This window comes from Carassius gibelio, chromosome A12, assembly GCF_023724105.1.
Source record: "Carassius gibelio isolate Cgi1373 ecotype wild population from Czech Republic chromosome A12, carGib1.2-hapl.c, whole genome shotgun sequence".
Classification (NCBI taxonomy): Eukaryota; Metazoa; Chordata; class Actinopteri; order Cypriniformes; family Cyprinidae; genus Carassius; species Carassius gibelio.
The window spans coordinates 20,269,375-20,285,507 of record NC_068382.1 but is presented as its reverse complement, the minus strand read 5'-3'; the positions used below and the strand labels follow the sequence as shown (position 1 = coordinate 20,285,507).

The 16,133-nt window shown below is 36.9% G+C and overlaps 2 protein-coding genes across 6 annotated transcripts; one reads left to right on the top strand and one right to left on the bottom strand.

Moving 5' to 3' along the window:
• Positions 1 to 261: 261 nt before the first annotated feature.
• On the bottom strand, positions 262 to 8,409 carry syt15 (synaptotagmin XV). Of its 2 annotated transcripts, XM_052611816.1 has the most exons (8): positions 8,224 to 8,403; positions 6,623 to 6,812; positions 5,425 to 5,567; positions 5,031 to 5,326; positions 3,699 to 3,869; positions 3,328 to 3,439; positions 3,063 to 3,242; positions 262 to 2,766 (listed from the first exon to the last, which is right to left on the bottom strand). In XM_052611816.1, exons 1-8 carry the CDS (start codon positions 8,228 to 8,230, stop codon positions 2,618 to 2,620), a joined length of 1,248 nt encoding a protein of 415 aa, XP_052467776.1. In that variant the 5' UTR covers positions 8,231 to 8,403; the 3' UTR covers positions 262 to 2,617. The 2 variants fall into 2 exon arrangements, with proteins under 2 accessions (XP_052467776.1, XP_052467777.1); XM_052611817.1 differs by lacking the exon at positions 3,699 to 3,869 and having other exon boundaries at positions 8,224 to 8,409.
• On the top strand, positions 8,291 to 15,582 carry LOC128025440 (uncharacterized). Of its 4 annotated transcripts, none has more exons than XM_052611814.1 (3): positions 8,291 to 8,431; positions 10,261 to 10,352; positions 12,405 to 15,582. In XM_052611814.1, exon 3 carries the CDS (start codon positions 12,415 to 12,417, stop codon positions 13,807 to 13,809), a length of 1,395 nt encoding a protein of 464 aa, XP_052467774.1. In that variant the 5' UTR covers positions 8,291 to 8,431; positions 10,261 to 10,352; positions 12,405 to 12,414; the 3' UTR covers positions 13,810 to 15,582. The 4 variants fall into 4 exon arrangements, with proteins under 4 accessions (XP_052467774.1, XP_052467775.1, XP_052467773.1 ...); XM_052611815.1 differs by having other exon boundaries at positions 12,402 to 15,582; XM_052611813.1 differs by lacking the exons at positions 8,291 to 8,431; positions 10,261 to 10,352 and adding an exon at positions 10,433 to 10,593.
• The last annotated feature ends 551 nt before the right edge of the window (positions 15,583 to 16,133 follow it).

Below are 16,133 nucleotides of genomic sequence, written 5' to 3'. Positions count from 1 at the left end.
AGACAGATTTTAGCAACATTTGTAGCACCCTATTTGCCATAATAAAGGTTAGTCTGAATTTATTTGTATCAGAGGTTATTTGGGGATTTTAGCTACAACGATATGTAATGAAAAAAGTTTGAAACTGCACCAGTTTGTCATTGGAAACAATAGTCTATTTGAATGCCTTTTATATTGTGGTTTCATTGGAACAGGTGACATTCACATGAGAGATAGAAAAGTTGAGAGCGCAAGAGCTGTGTGTGAATAATGCCAGATATAGGCAAGGCAAGGCAAGTTTATTTATATAGCACATTTCGTACACAATGGTAATCCAAAGTTCTTAACATAAAAGAAAGTAAAATAGTCATGAAGAAAAATATAATTTAACTGTAAAACATTAATGGTAGGTTTGGAGTCAGATAACCTCAAATAGCTCAGAAGCGTCAAGAGAGATAACATAAACATATATTTTTAAAGTCACACTTTACCCAAAACTGAAAACTATGTCATCAGTTACACGCTTTCATGTCATATAAAACCAGTCTTTTTTATTGAGCACAAAAGAACGTATTTTAAGAATTACTTCTATTGAAGTCAAAGGGATTCCAATGTGGTGTGGTTCACAATATTCTTCAGATTATATTATTTTGTGTTTTGCAGAAAATCTAAATGAATCCAGGTTTGAAACCATATGAGGGATGATGACATTTTCATTATTTGGTGGAGTGTCCCTCTGTTAACTTTACTGCAGAAGACGGCTCCATGCTCTCCTTGGAAGAAGGGGCATATTTCGGCGGGGGGGAGCGGGTTTTCCGTGGCACTTCACGGTACTCTTTCGACTTCTCTACGACTGTGACAGTGGTCAGGCTCAAACAATGGACTAACAGCCAGTACTCTGTGGCAGTAGAAGTGCTTCAAAGGTGCTCCACATTGCTGTGGGGCGCAAAAAGCTGCCACCAGACTGGACACCGCTTAACGAACTTTGCCCACCTAGGCAGCTGTCAAAAATTGTATAAAGTTATCAGATGCTCAGTGAAGAACATACCGGGAAAGAGGAATCTGAGGGCAGCAGTGCTTCATACCCTTTTGTGAGGCTTCATCGTAGTGCATTTGGACTCATAATAATAATGAACATCTGAGGTGGCCTAAACTGGTGATCTGGTGTGAACCATGTCCCAACATTTAAGGAGTTCATTTCAGCCATTCGTAAACAAGAATGGATCTCAAGACACAAACATAGAATATAATTGCTCACATTTTCCAATAGCTCAGATGTCACGTCTGAATGAAGTTTCACCTGAACCCGAGGGTACCAAACAAGAGCCAAAATCACAAGCCAGATCACAAGACATGTTGTGTCCAGGAGTTTAAGTCCTATAGATCTACGCTGACTGTACATGAAGAACATGAGAACAGGTGGACACCTAGCTGCAATCTGCTAGCCTTTCTGAACTCTGTGATTAGTCTATAAGAGGCCTTACAGTAGTGGATTATCCAGACCCAGCATCTACACACCAAGGGAAACAGATTAACAGATGAAAATTGTGTCTTATGTTTAAAGTCTTTGGGTCCAAACACAGTCCAGGTTAAAGGAGACATACCTAATGTACCAAATTTGAGCAGTGTTACACATAATTGGGTTTTAAATTTCATTATGGATTAAAAACTGCAAAAATAACCATGCACAAAACCCCTGTCAAACTGACCTAAATCCATATTACATGCATGTAGGCTTAGTTGGGGAAAGGGGATTTCACACTGTCTGCAGGGTTTCATGGACATGGAAAATTAGGAAATATTAAGCGATTATTAGGATTATTAATATTGTATGACTAGATTTAGCTATTGTGTAGTTTGCTACACTACTATTCAAAAGTTTGGGGTTGTTAAAATTTTTAAAAATATAGTAAAAACAGTCATATCATAAAACAGTTTTTACATTTTAAAATAATGGTTTCTAATTTAGTTTTTTAAAAGTAGTTTATTCCGTTGATAGCAAAGCTGAATTTTCAGCATTATTACTCCAGTCTTCAATGTCACATGATCCTTCAGATATCATTCTAATATGCTGATTTGCTGCTCAAGAAACATTTCTCATTATTATCATCATTTAAAACAGTTGTGCTGGTTAATGTTGTGTAAAATGTGTTTTTGTAAAATTCTAAATATTTTTACCGTCTCTTTTGATCAAGTTAGTAATTTACAAATCCCATCTTTTGAATAGTAGTATATGTCCAGTTAGTGAGTGAATAATTCTTTTCAATGAATCAATCAAACCAGTCCACAAATTGGTCTGAACAATTCAGTAACAATCACTGCGACCCTACATACGAAAAATAGGATTGAAGTATGGGTGGATAGATGCAAATCTAATGAATCCAAATGAAACAAAAACTTTATCCATTAATCCATAAAAATAAATTGAATTTAATTGAAATTCATGGGTTCAAAAATGTGAAAACCCGGTGGTACAACTGGACTGTATTTTTACTTCATGCATCAAATCACAGTTGTTCTGATGGGACTTTGAAGAACAAACTGTTTAAAATTAAGTAATTAAATGCAAACAAGAAAAAAGGCTATTATTGTTTTACAAAGAGAGTAAGGCGCTGGCATTGAGTTTGTTGCATGTTGTTCACTGAAGTTCCTGTAGTGTGTCAGCGGATCCCAGCGGGTGCCATTGCCTGACCAGCTCCTGTGGTTTGCTGACCATGTCGTTCCAGTGTTCCAGCTCTCTGCCCCTCGCATACATGAACGGCCCAATGACCACAATCCCCAACAACACTGCCAGTACAGACAATATACAGTGACTTAGTAAAGATGCAAAGGTAACACATTGTTTTAATGGTGCATTAAAAAAAAAAACTGTAATATCTGAGACCACTGGTGAATGAGCTTGTATGTTTAAATAAATTCTATTTACATATTATTTTATCAGTATAACTGTTTGAGTGAGTTTAATTCCCATCAGTGTAAAAATGTAATTAGTGACCTAGAAAAAGTGCAGGATCTTAAATATGTGTTATTCATTTTACATCAACATTTGTTTGTTTTTAAAGAAATGATTGACTGCCAGTTACCAGGTTCCTCTGTGCTGGGCTGCTGGAGCTGTAGGGTCAGACAGGCTGTGTCCAGCTGCATGGGGAGGAGTCTGAAGGTAAGCCTCTCATTAAAGGACGGATTATTTCCTTTCGCCACAGTGGTCCACTTGTTCCTCACTACATGAGTATGTATCTTCAGAGAGACCTGGGCGCACACACCTGTACCATCATTTTACATGTAAATTAAAGTTGCACAAAGACGTCTTGTCACTGTACTGTATTTTTTTATTACACTGTTTCTCACCTGAATCACTGCAACACTGTAACCCTCGGGCTCGTAGAACAACCACAGTGAGGCGGTGTAGGGACTGATTGTAGTTCAAAGACACCTGGATGTCACCATTTTTTGAAAGGGGCTACAACAGCGGTAATAAACACACATTAGTACAGTATTCTTTCCCCCCAAATCTGATTATAGGGATAGTTCACTGTAAAATGAAAACTGATTTTCACCCTTACTGATAAATCTGAATGGCTTTCTTTCTTTTGCGGAAATTCTTATTTTGTGTTCCACAGAAGAAATTCATGCAGGTTTGGAAAGACATGAAAGTGCATAAAGGATGACAGACTTTTCATGTCTGAGTAAACAATTCCTTTAATATTAAAATGTCATACTTGATCACTTTCACTGTCCAGATCCCTCCACTGTACTTTTCCTGCCGTCTCCTTTAGTTCAGAAAGTCTGAGGGGGATCATGGCTTGACCTATAAGATGGTGCTTCTTCTGATGGACCACAGTGTACATGTTCATTTTCAGAGAGCACTGGTCAATGCAGCTATTAGACACCTGATTGAAGACAGAGGAATCAAGTAACAGACCTTATTCTGACTGTACTGTTCAAATGTTTGGGCTCATTTATTTATTTACTTGGAAAGAAATTAATACTTTAGCAAGGATGCATTAACGTGATCAACTATTTATAATGTCAAAACTATTCTATTTCAAATATATGCACTTTTATTTGATATTTTGATTTTGATATTTGAACTTACTATTCAGCAAATAGTCCTGATATAAATGTATCAGTTTCCCTAAAAATATTAAGATTAAGTATTGATAATAATGGGAAATAATTGAATTGAATTTGATTTTATTATTATTATTATTAGTTCTTATATTATATTATATTATATTATATTATATTACATATAATATAATATAAAATATTTTATTTTATTTTATTTTATTTTATTTTATAGTTAAAATAAATAATAATTAAATGTTTCCTTGGGAACTAGTTGAATTAAAATATTCAAATTATAATAGTTCTAATTATAATTTATAATATAATAGTTATATAATTTTATTTTATTTCAGTTAACAATTATTTTATTCCACATGAAAAAAAAAATCATGGTTTGAGTTCTTGTCAGCTATAATAACTTTGTTGAGCACCAAATCAGCATATCAGAATGATTTCTGAAGAATCATGTGACGTTGAAGCCTATAGTAATGGCTACTGAAATCAGCTTTGCCATTGGAGGAATAAATTACATTTTAAAATATATACAAATAGAAAACATTAATTTTAAATTGTAACAATATTTCAACAATTATTGCTGTTTTACTGTATCTTGTTTTGAATAAGATGCATTAAATAACATTTCACAAACATAAAAAAAAAAATGTTCTTAGTAACCCCAACAATCTGGTAATGTTCAACAGTTCTGAACCCAGAACATTCCTCTAATCTAAGTGCTTAGAGGAATAAAACAGAAAACTTGCTAGCAATGGCCAGTAGATGGAGATATCAACTATGAAATGTCTTCTCTAATTTCAAGAAGTTTCTCCATTAATTCGAATAAAATGTTTTTTGAAAATTAATTCACAAACAAATAATGAAGAAAAAAATTCAGAGCACTTGAATTTTCACATAATGAGGAAGACTGATAATGTACCCACATACAGTGATTAGATTGCTGATGTTTATCAGGAGAGACTCTCTACCTGAAACACAAAGGTGTCATTGAACTGTGGATGACAACCTTTCCGCCGTGCTTTGGCTTGACGGTGTCGTCGATCATCAGATGGCAACAGCTGCAATTTTACTAGTGTGACATTACCCTGGCACAGACCGGGCAGGTTCGCGGCACGGAGCAGAGACACCACCAGCTGCTCTCTCTCCTGCTGGTACCGCAGAGCGAACCACAGACGAACAGCTGACCCATCGGGAAGGGCCCATTCACTGGGTTCCTCTGGGAGCTGGTACAGGTCTGGTCTTATGCTGCCAAGGGGGAACCAACCTCGAGAACCACATTGAGCAGAATGAGAAACAAACAGTTAAAACACTCTCTTTATACTTTCTCTGTATCATCGTTTCTGATGTCTAACGCTGACATACTCCCTAATGTTACAGAGCCTCGCTGGGTGTGTAGATCTGGATGGAGTTCCCATTCCTCAGCATACTCTCTTTCCTCTTTCTCCTCGTTTGGTTGGGGTGTTCTCTTGAATCGAGGAGGCACAAAGAAGGGAACATCACCTGAGCTGTGAAAATTCAAAGATAAGAATGTGCAGATGCACTTCAATCCACATTCCAATGGAAATGTCATAAGAGACGTGCCAGATATCACATTTTACTTTATTAAAATGTGATATTTAAAAATATGTATTTATTATATTTTATATTATTTACTTATTATGCTTATTTACAGATGTCACACATTTCACATTATTATTGTATTTATATTTATTTATTTTGTTATATTTTATATTATTTCTTTACTTGTGTTTATTTAAAAAAAATTTGTTTTTACAAATAAATGTTTATATCTGCATATATAAATAAACACAATAAGTAAATAATAAATCTATAATAAATAACATTTTATTATATTTTATCATTTTATTATTTATTCACTTATGTCTATTTATTTAATTATTGTTTTTTATGTTTATTTTCTTAATTACACTTTCATATCTGCATATAATGTGTATTAGAATAAATAATAATGAATAAATATATAATGCTAGAATAATAATATTTAAGAAATTAATATAAATTCATAATAATAATTAATCATAAATTTGCTTGGGATATACAAACAAATATGATCAGTGAATAAAGAAGTAAATAAATAAGTATAATAAACAGATATAAAAATTGACATTTTAAAATGTTTGAGGTCTAGCACCAATCTCTTATGACATGATGAATTTGTTACAAAAACCTGTTGAAGGATGAAGACATGAAGAACATGAAGGATTGGCTACGAAAGCCTGTACTGCTAGAGAAAATGTATTCATGCTCACAAAACATTATTATAGTACAATAAAAATATTGTAGAAACTTAATTTTCTGTAAAGTTCCTTTGCAATAATTTGTATCGTAAAAAGCGCTATACAAATAAACTTGAATTGAACTGAATTTAATTGTAATCCCTGTGACATCTAGTCTCCCTTACATTACTGCAAAAAAAAAAAAAAATTCCCAAAAGCTTGAATGGGATGTATTTATTCAATTTGTTTCACCTTACATTGCAGTGATACTGTTTACATCTTGTATTATTGTCATTTCTAGACAAGCAACAACTGTTATTTACCCATAGCTGCTGCTCTGTGATGTCTGAAGCACTGGAGTGGTGCATCGTGGGATTGTGGGGGTGGCAGGTATCAGTCCCCTGTAGAGCGCTTGAGTTCGTCTCTTCCTCCACAGTAGATACACTGATAGGCCAAACAGCAGCAGGAAGAGAAATGCTGCTGACAATCCACAAGCCAGCGCTACAAGTGGATCTAATGGCACAGACACAAATCAAACTCAGCAGCCGGTCACCCTCCCCTCTCACTCAGTGTATCATACAACAGAGAACATGGCTTTGCATGAACTAAACCTGCTGTGTGACACCGCTGGACAGTCTCTTTCTCTCATGACTTTTAAATAGATGTGTCAAGTGTCTTGTGTCAACACACTTTAGTGGAGAGCTGCATGTAAGAGGTTGCGCGCAGTGTGTTTTTGTGGCTCAAGAAACACAACATTTCTAGAGCAACAACCTGTTTTTTCCTTTACTGTAGGGGATTTACTGCAGCCACCTGGAGGAATACAGTGCGGGTGAACCAGAACTTCCTAACAGGTATTGTAGTTCATTTAATACAGCAATAAACTCTTAAAATAAACTCTTCAAAATTATATATATAATGCTGTGCTTATGCTATTTAAATAAGGATTCAAACACTAATTACATTTAAGCGACAGACTTAACATTATCTTATTATTGTATGAAGAGAAATATAATGTGCGTGTGTGTGAATAAGAAAAACTACACGCTCACATATTCAGTTCATGTATGTAGTGTGTATGTGTGTTTGGTTTTTCAGATTTTATGGGGGAAAAAAATAATTTTAACATACATATTTAGCAAAAAATCTATAATGTTTCGCTTGTTTGTTTACTTTTACATGTAATTAATAAACAGGTGCGTGTTTAAATATGAGATACTCACACCCATGTCATTCCAAATCGGTATGAATTTCTTTCTTCTGTGAAACATAATAGATGATATTTTGACAAATGTGTTTCAATTGTTTTGTCAGTAGACTCTGATGTTGTTTTGGACCCCACTCACTATCATCGTAGGACAGACCCATTCTTTCAAATATCTATTTAAAATCTATTTTTATTTTTTTGTGCTCAAATGATGACAGAATTTTATTTTGGGGTGAAATGTCCTTTTAAATAAGCTTTTGACATGCACAATGGTTTCTCAGATGGTAACTGTAAGCTAAAAGGGAAAACGTGTATGCCTTTAAGCAGTTTTATTAGCATTCTCTCATAATTGTGCATCCTAAGGGCACTTTGCCTCACTGGTCAATAATTGTTCAATTGCACATGAAGATTTTTAGTGTACAGGGGTCACCCAACTGCTCAGCAGTGTTTAATAGCATACCACATTAGCACGCATAGAAATACATGCTGCTATGGCAGCACTGGACCCTCATGTCTGATAAAGAAAGCTTTAGTGCAACTAACACACATAAAACATAATAATGTGTCTGGCACAACTTATTTTAAATAGCATCAGATGATCAAATATTTGCAGCCTGGTAAAACAAACAATAGCGTCTGTTTGTCCACTATAACATAACAATATGTAAAACAGGTCTCAAGTATAGTTTGTACAACAGCTTCCGAAAATCCTCTACTCACCAGCCATGGATGGCCACAGCTCCTAACTTAATAAAGTCTCTCTTTCACTCCAGCAGAGTCAGTGTGTATCACCGATCACCGGTTTCTCATTTTGCCCAAAGACAGTCTCATGGGCGCTCTTCCTGATGTCTAACTGAGAGTAAGCAGTGTCTTCTGACAACCCTGTCACCCTACAGCGGGGTACTACAGTCCCCCTGAGGCTTCCCAGGTTAGTTAATCAACACCGTAAACTGGCTCAAGCAAGTGAGCGATATGAGCTCTGCCAGTTGCACTATTTATTTCCAAACAAGCACAAAACCATGATCCAGTCCAGTGAGCAAACTGTGACTATTTACAGGTAATTAGCAAGCTAAAGGGAGTTATTAATAAAAGTGGTAATTGCTGAAAGCTAATCTGAAATGTTTAATTTAACAATAGATGTTACTTCTGTAATACGATTTGAGCTCAGTGAATCAGCCACCACAGGGCTCATAGACTATGGTTTAATAACTTGAATGTTATGTTGTCCGCAGTAGCCTAGTTTGCATTCACTAAGTGTTAATGAATAACTCTTGGAGAACAGGAGAAGTTTATCAAGGCTGTAATCAGGCAACACGTCTGCTGTTCCCACAATACCTCTAAATGTGTTTTACTTGCATTGAGTTTCTAGACATTTGATTGCAGTAAGAACACCTGTTACTTACTGTAAACTCAACCTCAGATACTGTAGCAGATACCTAAGTGAACTGAGTATAGTCCAATAAAATCTGAAGTGTCAAAGTAACTAATGTTGGCTCTTGTCTGACAAGAGCTGGCTAGCAGCAGTGCATGTTAGCACCTTAATGAAGTGCATGCTGGGAACCCAGTCCAGTTTAAAATTTTATCAACAAAAATATGAATGTAGTTATTTATAAAATGGATTTAGTATGTAGTTATAAAATGGATTCAGCAAACTGCATTTTACAAACAAACTGCGCAACTAAGTTAGGATACAATGTTCATATTTTGCACCAATTTTCTGTAAATTGAATAAGCAGCAAACATTTGTTATACATATAAGATAATATATAGTAAGCATTTTATATATAGTATTATATTAATAATAAATAACAATTTCTGTAAGAAATAATCTTATCATGCACTGAAAGTGGGCAATTTTGTCATAATTTTTTACTTTCATGTCATTCAAGACTCTTACTTTCTCTGTGGAACAAACACACACACACACACACACACACACAATTACATTTAAATGAAAAAAGAGAGAGTCATACAGGTTTTGGTATTATGCCAACAAAATTCGTTACAGCATCAGGCCCCAAATGTGTACGTGAACAAGGGGAAAAATGTTTCATGTTTGTACAAGGTCATTTAAAAACTTGAAAAATGTACCATGTTTAGACACGAAACAACATTTCAGGATTCTGCCTTTGTTTAACCTCTGAACCTGAATTATTATGGAACAGGCGACCTGGGAGTTTGCAATGCCACATGAACAGGTGAATCAGAAAAATGAGTCACACACATATAACATAATGGATTCCCTGCACCACAAGCCCTTCTTTCAAAGAGACTGTTTTCATTGTTTCCCCGACAACTTAAAAAAAAAAAAAAAAAAAAAAAAAGATAAGATGAAAATTCATCGGGCTCCTATTGAGCATGGCTGTTTCTATAGCAACAGGAAGAGAGAGGATGAGTAAGCGGCAGGAGCTACGAGTGTGTGAGAATGAATGTGTGTGTAAGAAATAAAGACAGAGTAATTATTGTAATGATTTGGAAGGATATCAGATTTATTTTTGTGACATATCAGAATGATCTATCTGTTCTTCCTCTAAATCCTAACCTTCACCCCATACACACACTTTATCACAATTGTGTCCCCTCCATATTGGGCATATAACTCTCCTTGACTTCCCAGCGTTTCTGTCTGTGTGTCTTTGCACCTCCTCCCCCCTCCACTGTGGATTTCCTCTCAGACAGGGAGCGTGTGGTGTGTAATCAGATGGCAACGAATGATAATCCAGCAATACACCTACTCTGTCTGTCCTGTTCACTTAGAGCGAGAGAGCAAGAGCGGAGGAGAGGAAAGAAGTGAAGGAGGCTGGAGCCGTCTGGGCAGAGGGGAAGGAGACGAGAGGGGGAAGTGGGAGGTATGTACGTGTGCATGTGTGTGTGTGTGTGTGTGTGTGTGTGTGTGTAGGGAGGTTGTTGACTTACCTGTGGCCATGAGGGAAATCACAGCTGTGTCTTCATAAAGCAAGGTCTGCTCAGTGTGAAAGGAAATGGTAAAACGAGGCTTTAAAAAATAGAAGTGAAGATGACAAGGAAGGAAAGACAAAGGTGACACAAGGCCTTCACTGTACCATGTATGTTTGCTAGTAAAACCCAAAGGTGAGATTTTTCTTGTTTGATTTTCTTGTAGGGGATGAGAGTTTCACTGGAGTGTTTATATTTACATGTGTGTGTGTGTTTGTGTGTGTGTGTTACAGTCTGACGCTAGTGCAGGTGTATGGTTGTCTACAGCGATGGAGGTTAGACTGTGGGTTGAGGTGAAAGAGGAGGGTCTACAGTGAACACATTGTCTGTTATTTTTAGATGCAATGGGAAAATAAGTATCATGTTTTCCCATGATTTCTGTGGAGAGATAACATCTGCCATTCTGCTAGAGTTTCAGTCATTTGTACAGGTTATTTTCGAGATTTGGCCTGCTTTATTATTATTATTATTATTATTATTTTGAAAACCTCAAGAAATGATGTTCTTCTCAGTATTAAAGATTGTTGAATAACTGTAAAACAGTTGTAACTGTAACATAACTGTAAGTTTAATAACTGTAAAACTTTTTGGAAACTTATTGCACACTAGTGCTACACTGCAGATTCCAAAAAGTGATTATGCAGGCCTATTTATTAAAAATGTTTTAATAATTTTATGATAATATAGTATTTGCAGATTTTTTGCAGTTGCGAGTAAGTGATTAATGATGAACACTAGCTTTGACACACATGGGCTTTCGATTTGCACCAAACACCTTTTCTTGAGAACATGAGAAGAATTATAGACAGTGCAAAAGTCTATGACACACGTAGGTGAGGAAATCATAGTCAAATTCACTACAACACTACAACAAATACACAAGGGATCAGAAATTTGTAGAACTTTGTGAATGTTGCATGTTCCAATTCTGCAGAAATCTGCTGCGCTTTCTGCTGCGAGTTCTGTATATGCAGATTCTGTGTGGACAGCCTTGGAAGTTTATATAATTTATATGGTATGAATCAGCAAGTAGTCACTGGGAATAAACAGATGGTGATGGCCTAATGATTAAAAATGTGTGCAGATAGCACTGAGTTTGCGAGGTTGCAAGGTTTACTCCTGTCAGTTCTGAAATGGCAGTGTCTTTGTGGCACGTAACCTCTGGTTGCTTCACAGGTAATATTGCTTTGCTTAGTCCACTGAAAGATGTTTTAAAAAGGCACCTCGATGGCAAGTAAAAACTACTTGAAGTGTGCCTTGAATTGAATTGAAGTGTACAGATCAGAGTGTGAGTGTGTTGTACTTTGGAGTCAGCAGTATGTGTGTGTTGACAGTAGGGAGTGACAGATCCAAAAGTGTCTCCCAAAAAATCTGCTGGAGTGGCTGAAGTGTGATGTAAACATGAACAGGCCTGACACACATTCACTCATTGCTCTCGAGAGTTCCTAAAAATGAGAAAAACACTCTTACAGTCATGATTTGCACCTTAAAGTATACATTTAAACCTACAGTCCTAATGGGACCATGTGCAGTGGAATCAGCCACCTGTGCTGGATCACCATGTGGATTAATGTCCTTCTGAGAGGAGCTGGCATACCCATGTTGTAGCTAATGATCTTAAGACTAAAGTTGGGCTTATCCCTCTATAATCTGGTCAATCATTCAAGGGAGAGATACCTAGGGATCTCCCTGTCCTATTCAATTTAATCTTTGTGCAGTAAGGACAAAACTAATCTTAGCTTTATCTATCGTAAAAGTAAAGGTTTAAGGGTCTGTTTCAGATTCATCAAATTGAATGGATAGTAGACAACTAAGAATTGGTGTGCCTTTTTATCTAAAGAAACTTATAATTGTTTCAAATATATAGTGTGAATAATTATGTTTTAAAAAGGAATTTTGTACTTTTCATAATTAGTTTATAATTCTATGTCCTTCTTTACCAGTAGATATTTCAATATGGAGGAAAGTCAACGACCTATATCTGAGATCTACCTCCCAAGCATCAGTCTTGGATCTGTGGACACTGAAACAGTGGAGGAGCATGAGCTGCCAATTATTTCTTTATCCAAAAGCTCAACAGAAATGGTGAGTGGACCTCCACAACGAACGGAGCTGGCATGGTACAGTCAGAACTTGCGAAAGAGCGTGAGCAGTGCAGCATGTACTCAAAGACCTGTCAGTCTGGGCGGACCCTCGACGGAAGTCCCTGTGAATGTTTGTGACCAAGAACAGTGGAGCATGTGCAGTGGCAACAGTACCCCTGAGACTGTAATCTGGCATGGAGGAACTGCAAGATCCTGGAGCTTCATGGAGGACTCACCCAGAAGGACTCCAACGCAAGATCCACTCCTGGGGCAAAATCAGGTCCATAGTGGTGTGAAGTGTGTGCCACACTCACCATCCACAAATAGGGATTTAAGAATGAAGGGTCTGGTGTGCAGAGAGGGATGTTGTCATTGTTGCAGACCTGCAGAGAACCTGACAGGATGCAGCTGTTGCAGAGCGCCTTGTAGAATGAGTTCTTCGGGTCTTAGCAACAACTTCACACCACAAGGAGCGAATACAGAAGATCATGCTCAGAGCAACTGTGAAAGCCACCATTTAACTGCATGCCATAGATCTACCTTTTCTGGACATATGATAAGCACTGCCTGTTTGAGGAATACTTGCAGCGTTGTTCCATGCCCTGGGCATTTTATATCACGGCCACCTTGTGAAGGAAGCCCTTGTGTGGGACAAAGATCACTGTTCCATTCAGGCTTGCTTGGTTTTCCACCACTTGTGACCTCAGTCAGCGAGACCAGACTTGACAGCCGGAGTAAAGGCCATTGCTGTGGATCCGAGTTAAGAGGGCAGAACTCTTCCTGCCTTAGACTAGACAGAACAGGCCAAACTGGCTTTAACAGGACGGTCAAAGATGCCACTACTATGACATCTGAGCATGAGCTCAGAGATGTTGGTGTGCAGACTGTGTCTGATTCCCTTGCTTCCACTCTTTCTCATGTATTACCTGAAATTAGTTTGAGAGTGGATCCTGTCTTGGACACACCTTTGACCGCGGAACACATGTGTCACAGGACCCCTGTGAAGGAGGTGGAATGGGATGCTGAGGGTATGACCTGGGAAGTGTATGGTGCAGCCGTGGACCCTGAAGAGCTTGGCCTAGCAATCCAAAGGCATCTAGAACTTCAGATCAAAGAGACTGCAGCTGCTGCAGCTCAAACGGAAGACTCCACGGACAATGTCAGCAGCCTGGCACTGCAGCCCAGGCGACGGAAGAAGAGCGAAGGCATTATAAAAACACTGCGCAGTTCAGCGTGTTGCTCTAACGTCAGTACTGTCGGAGACTAAAGTGATCAGTGAAGGGCCGGAGCTTGTCTTTTCAGTATGTGGATGTCTAGAAAACGCATAACAGAAAGGTACAGGCTTTTACTTGAAGGTAGAAATGGATTGAAAATAGCTCTTTGCATATATATTTATTTAGCTAAAGCAAATTGTCCTTCAAATAATATCTCTAAATATTCCAAAGCCTTGTCTGTTTAGTGGAAGCCATTAAAGCTCCACTACTGAATCAGTAGAGCAGTGATGTTTGGAGTTACATTGCAAGCTAGCGTTGCATAGAGCTGCCATTCAAAGTTTACATATAATGGTGTGTTTCTACCTACCTTCACACATGGTCTTGTCCCTGTCTTGACCTCCATCTTTTAGATGCCCACTTTGGCTTGAAATACCAAGCACTGAGTATTGTATTTTTTATGCTTATTATAGGCTAAAAATGTCTGGTTGTACTTGTTGGGTTTTGTCAAGCAAACAACAGATTACTGAACATTATCTAGGGATACATTAAAATTAATGGAACTCTTGGAAATCCTGAAGTGCTCCCTGGAGCAGATCTGAAGACTAGTTCTAGTCAGTCTATGTGCTAGCCCTCAAATTATAGTGGATTTCGATTTCTTTGTTTTCTGTTCTCACAGATCCATGATGTTAAACCCTTTATAGTCAATCATAATCCACCAACACTAAATGGCAGAAATTTCAGTAAAACTTTTTGTCAGTTATTTCTTGCCAGATTCTATGGCTATAGAAACATAATTTACAAACAACTATCAATTTACTACTATCTATGTTATTACTGAATTCACTGATCTTGATGCAAATGGTGATTGGTCCACCTGGTGGATTAGAGTGGGCTCAAGGCCAAAATCAATCCAGAGAGCTAAAAATATGAATGCTCATGAGGTCTGTGGGTGTGTAAAGCTAGGTTCTTATCAGGGCTACTGATGATTAGCAAATATAGACTCAAGGTCAATGTTCCTGCACTTATATAGTACATTATTAGCTAAAACTAAGCCCCAGTCCTGATTCTATGCACAGGGGCAGTCTCAATCAATTCAAAAAGTAAAACATGTACACTTTGATTCTAGTGCCAAAATCTGACCTGAAAAAAAAAGCAGAATCTCTCCACTATTTTCATGGCACAATATAAAAACGAAGAATATTTTGTGGTTGCATTCTGTTCAGAAACAGTGTGAGGGCAAAGACAATTATGGCCATTTTCACATGATTTTACATATTCATAAATCTTTTTTGTTATATAACTTCATTAATATTTATAGTTTGTTCATTATAATGTTAAAATATTAAAGTTCAAATGGTTCATATGACAATCAGTGTAAGAGTTTTTTTGTTTTTTATATCAGGATCACGTGCTATATCATGACTATATCTTATACAGAATCAGTCATGTTTTTTTAAAGTTAGGGATTGTATTTAGAGCAATCTCTGTCAATAATGTTAAGATTAAATTCATTTAAACAGCATATTATAGGTAAGTAAATGTGTATACAGAATCTCTGACCAAATCAACAAAAGCCTGTACTGTGCTGCACAAACTGCTTTTGTTTTTCTTTGCCAAAGCAATCTGATTTCTTTTCTTTTATTTATTTTTTTATTTTTTTTGGACCACAGCATTGTGATTAAACATAATATAGATATTACTGGATCAACACCTTACAGTATGATGAAAACAAGCTTTATGTAGGCTTTACACTAATGTGTTTTAATATTGACAACACTGAATGTCTTGAAATGTATGAGCAACAATAAAGAGTTTGGTAAACAATATTCTGTGTCTGTTATTTTAAAACAGTACAGTAAGTGTTGTTTATGTTCGAATAATTTGCCCTAAGACAATGGGATTTCTCACTGGCTCACTGGCAATGACATTTCTCTTTGTTTGTGAAGAACATGTCAGAAGTTCCTGCTAAAGTTGGTGAACAGTGTTCCAGTAGATTTAAATCTGCTCCACCAGAACGAAAAACTTAAGTAAGTTTCAGAGGCCATGTTGCATCTTTGCATTCTGGTTCTTATGCCCTCTGCTGGTAACAGGAGAAACATATTCACACTACTACCAAATCACACAAACTATAAAATAAAAACCTTTCCTATCTTGGACTCAAAGAAGTTTAGCTAAAGCTTAAAGCTAAGTATAACTGTAAAACTTATTATGAAAATGGAGTGGTGTGTAGTGGTTTAATGTAGAGTTAAGAAGTTACATGCATATCTGTAAGGTACAAGCAAGCTATGAACAATCACCATTGTACCCTTGATCAAGGCTCTTAATGTCACGTTGCTCCAAGGGGATTGTTACTGTAATGAGTGGACTGTAAGTCACT

Bases quoted from the DNA above. Each gene is read 5' to 3' on its own strand.
- LOC128025440 (XM_052611812.1), top strand. From the start codon at position 10,571: ATGTTTGCTAGTAAAACCCAAAG. The intron at 10,594-12,401 runs GTGAGATTTTTC...CTTCTTTACCAG, and splicing joins TTTGCTAGTAAAACCCAAAG to TAGATATTTCAATATGGAGG.
- syt15 (XM_052611816.1), bottom strand. The intron at 5,568-6,622 runs GTAAATAACAGT...GAATTTTCACAG, and splicing joins TCACAGAGCAGCAGCTATGG to CTCAGGTGATGTTCCCTTCT. The intron at 2,767-3,062 runs GTAACTGGCAGT...CTGTACTGGCAG, and splicing joins GCCCAGCACAGAGGAACCTG to TGTTGTTGGGGATTGTGGTC.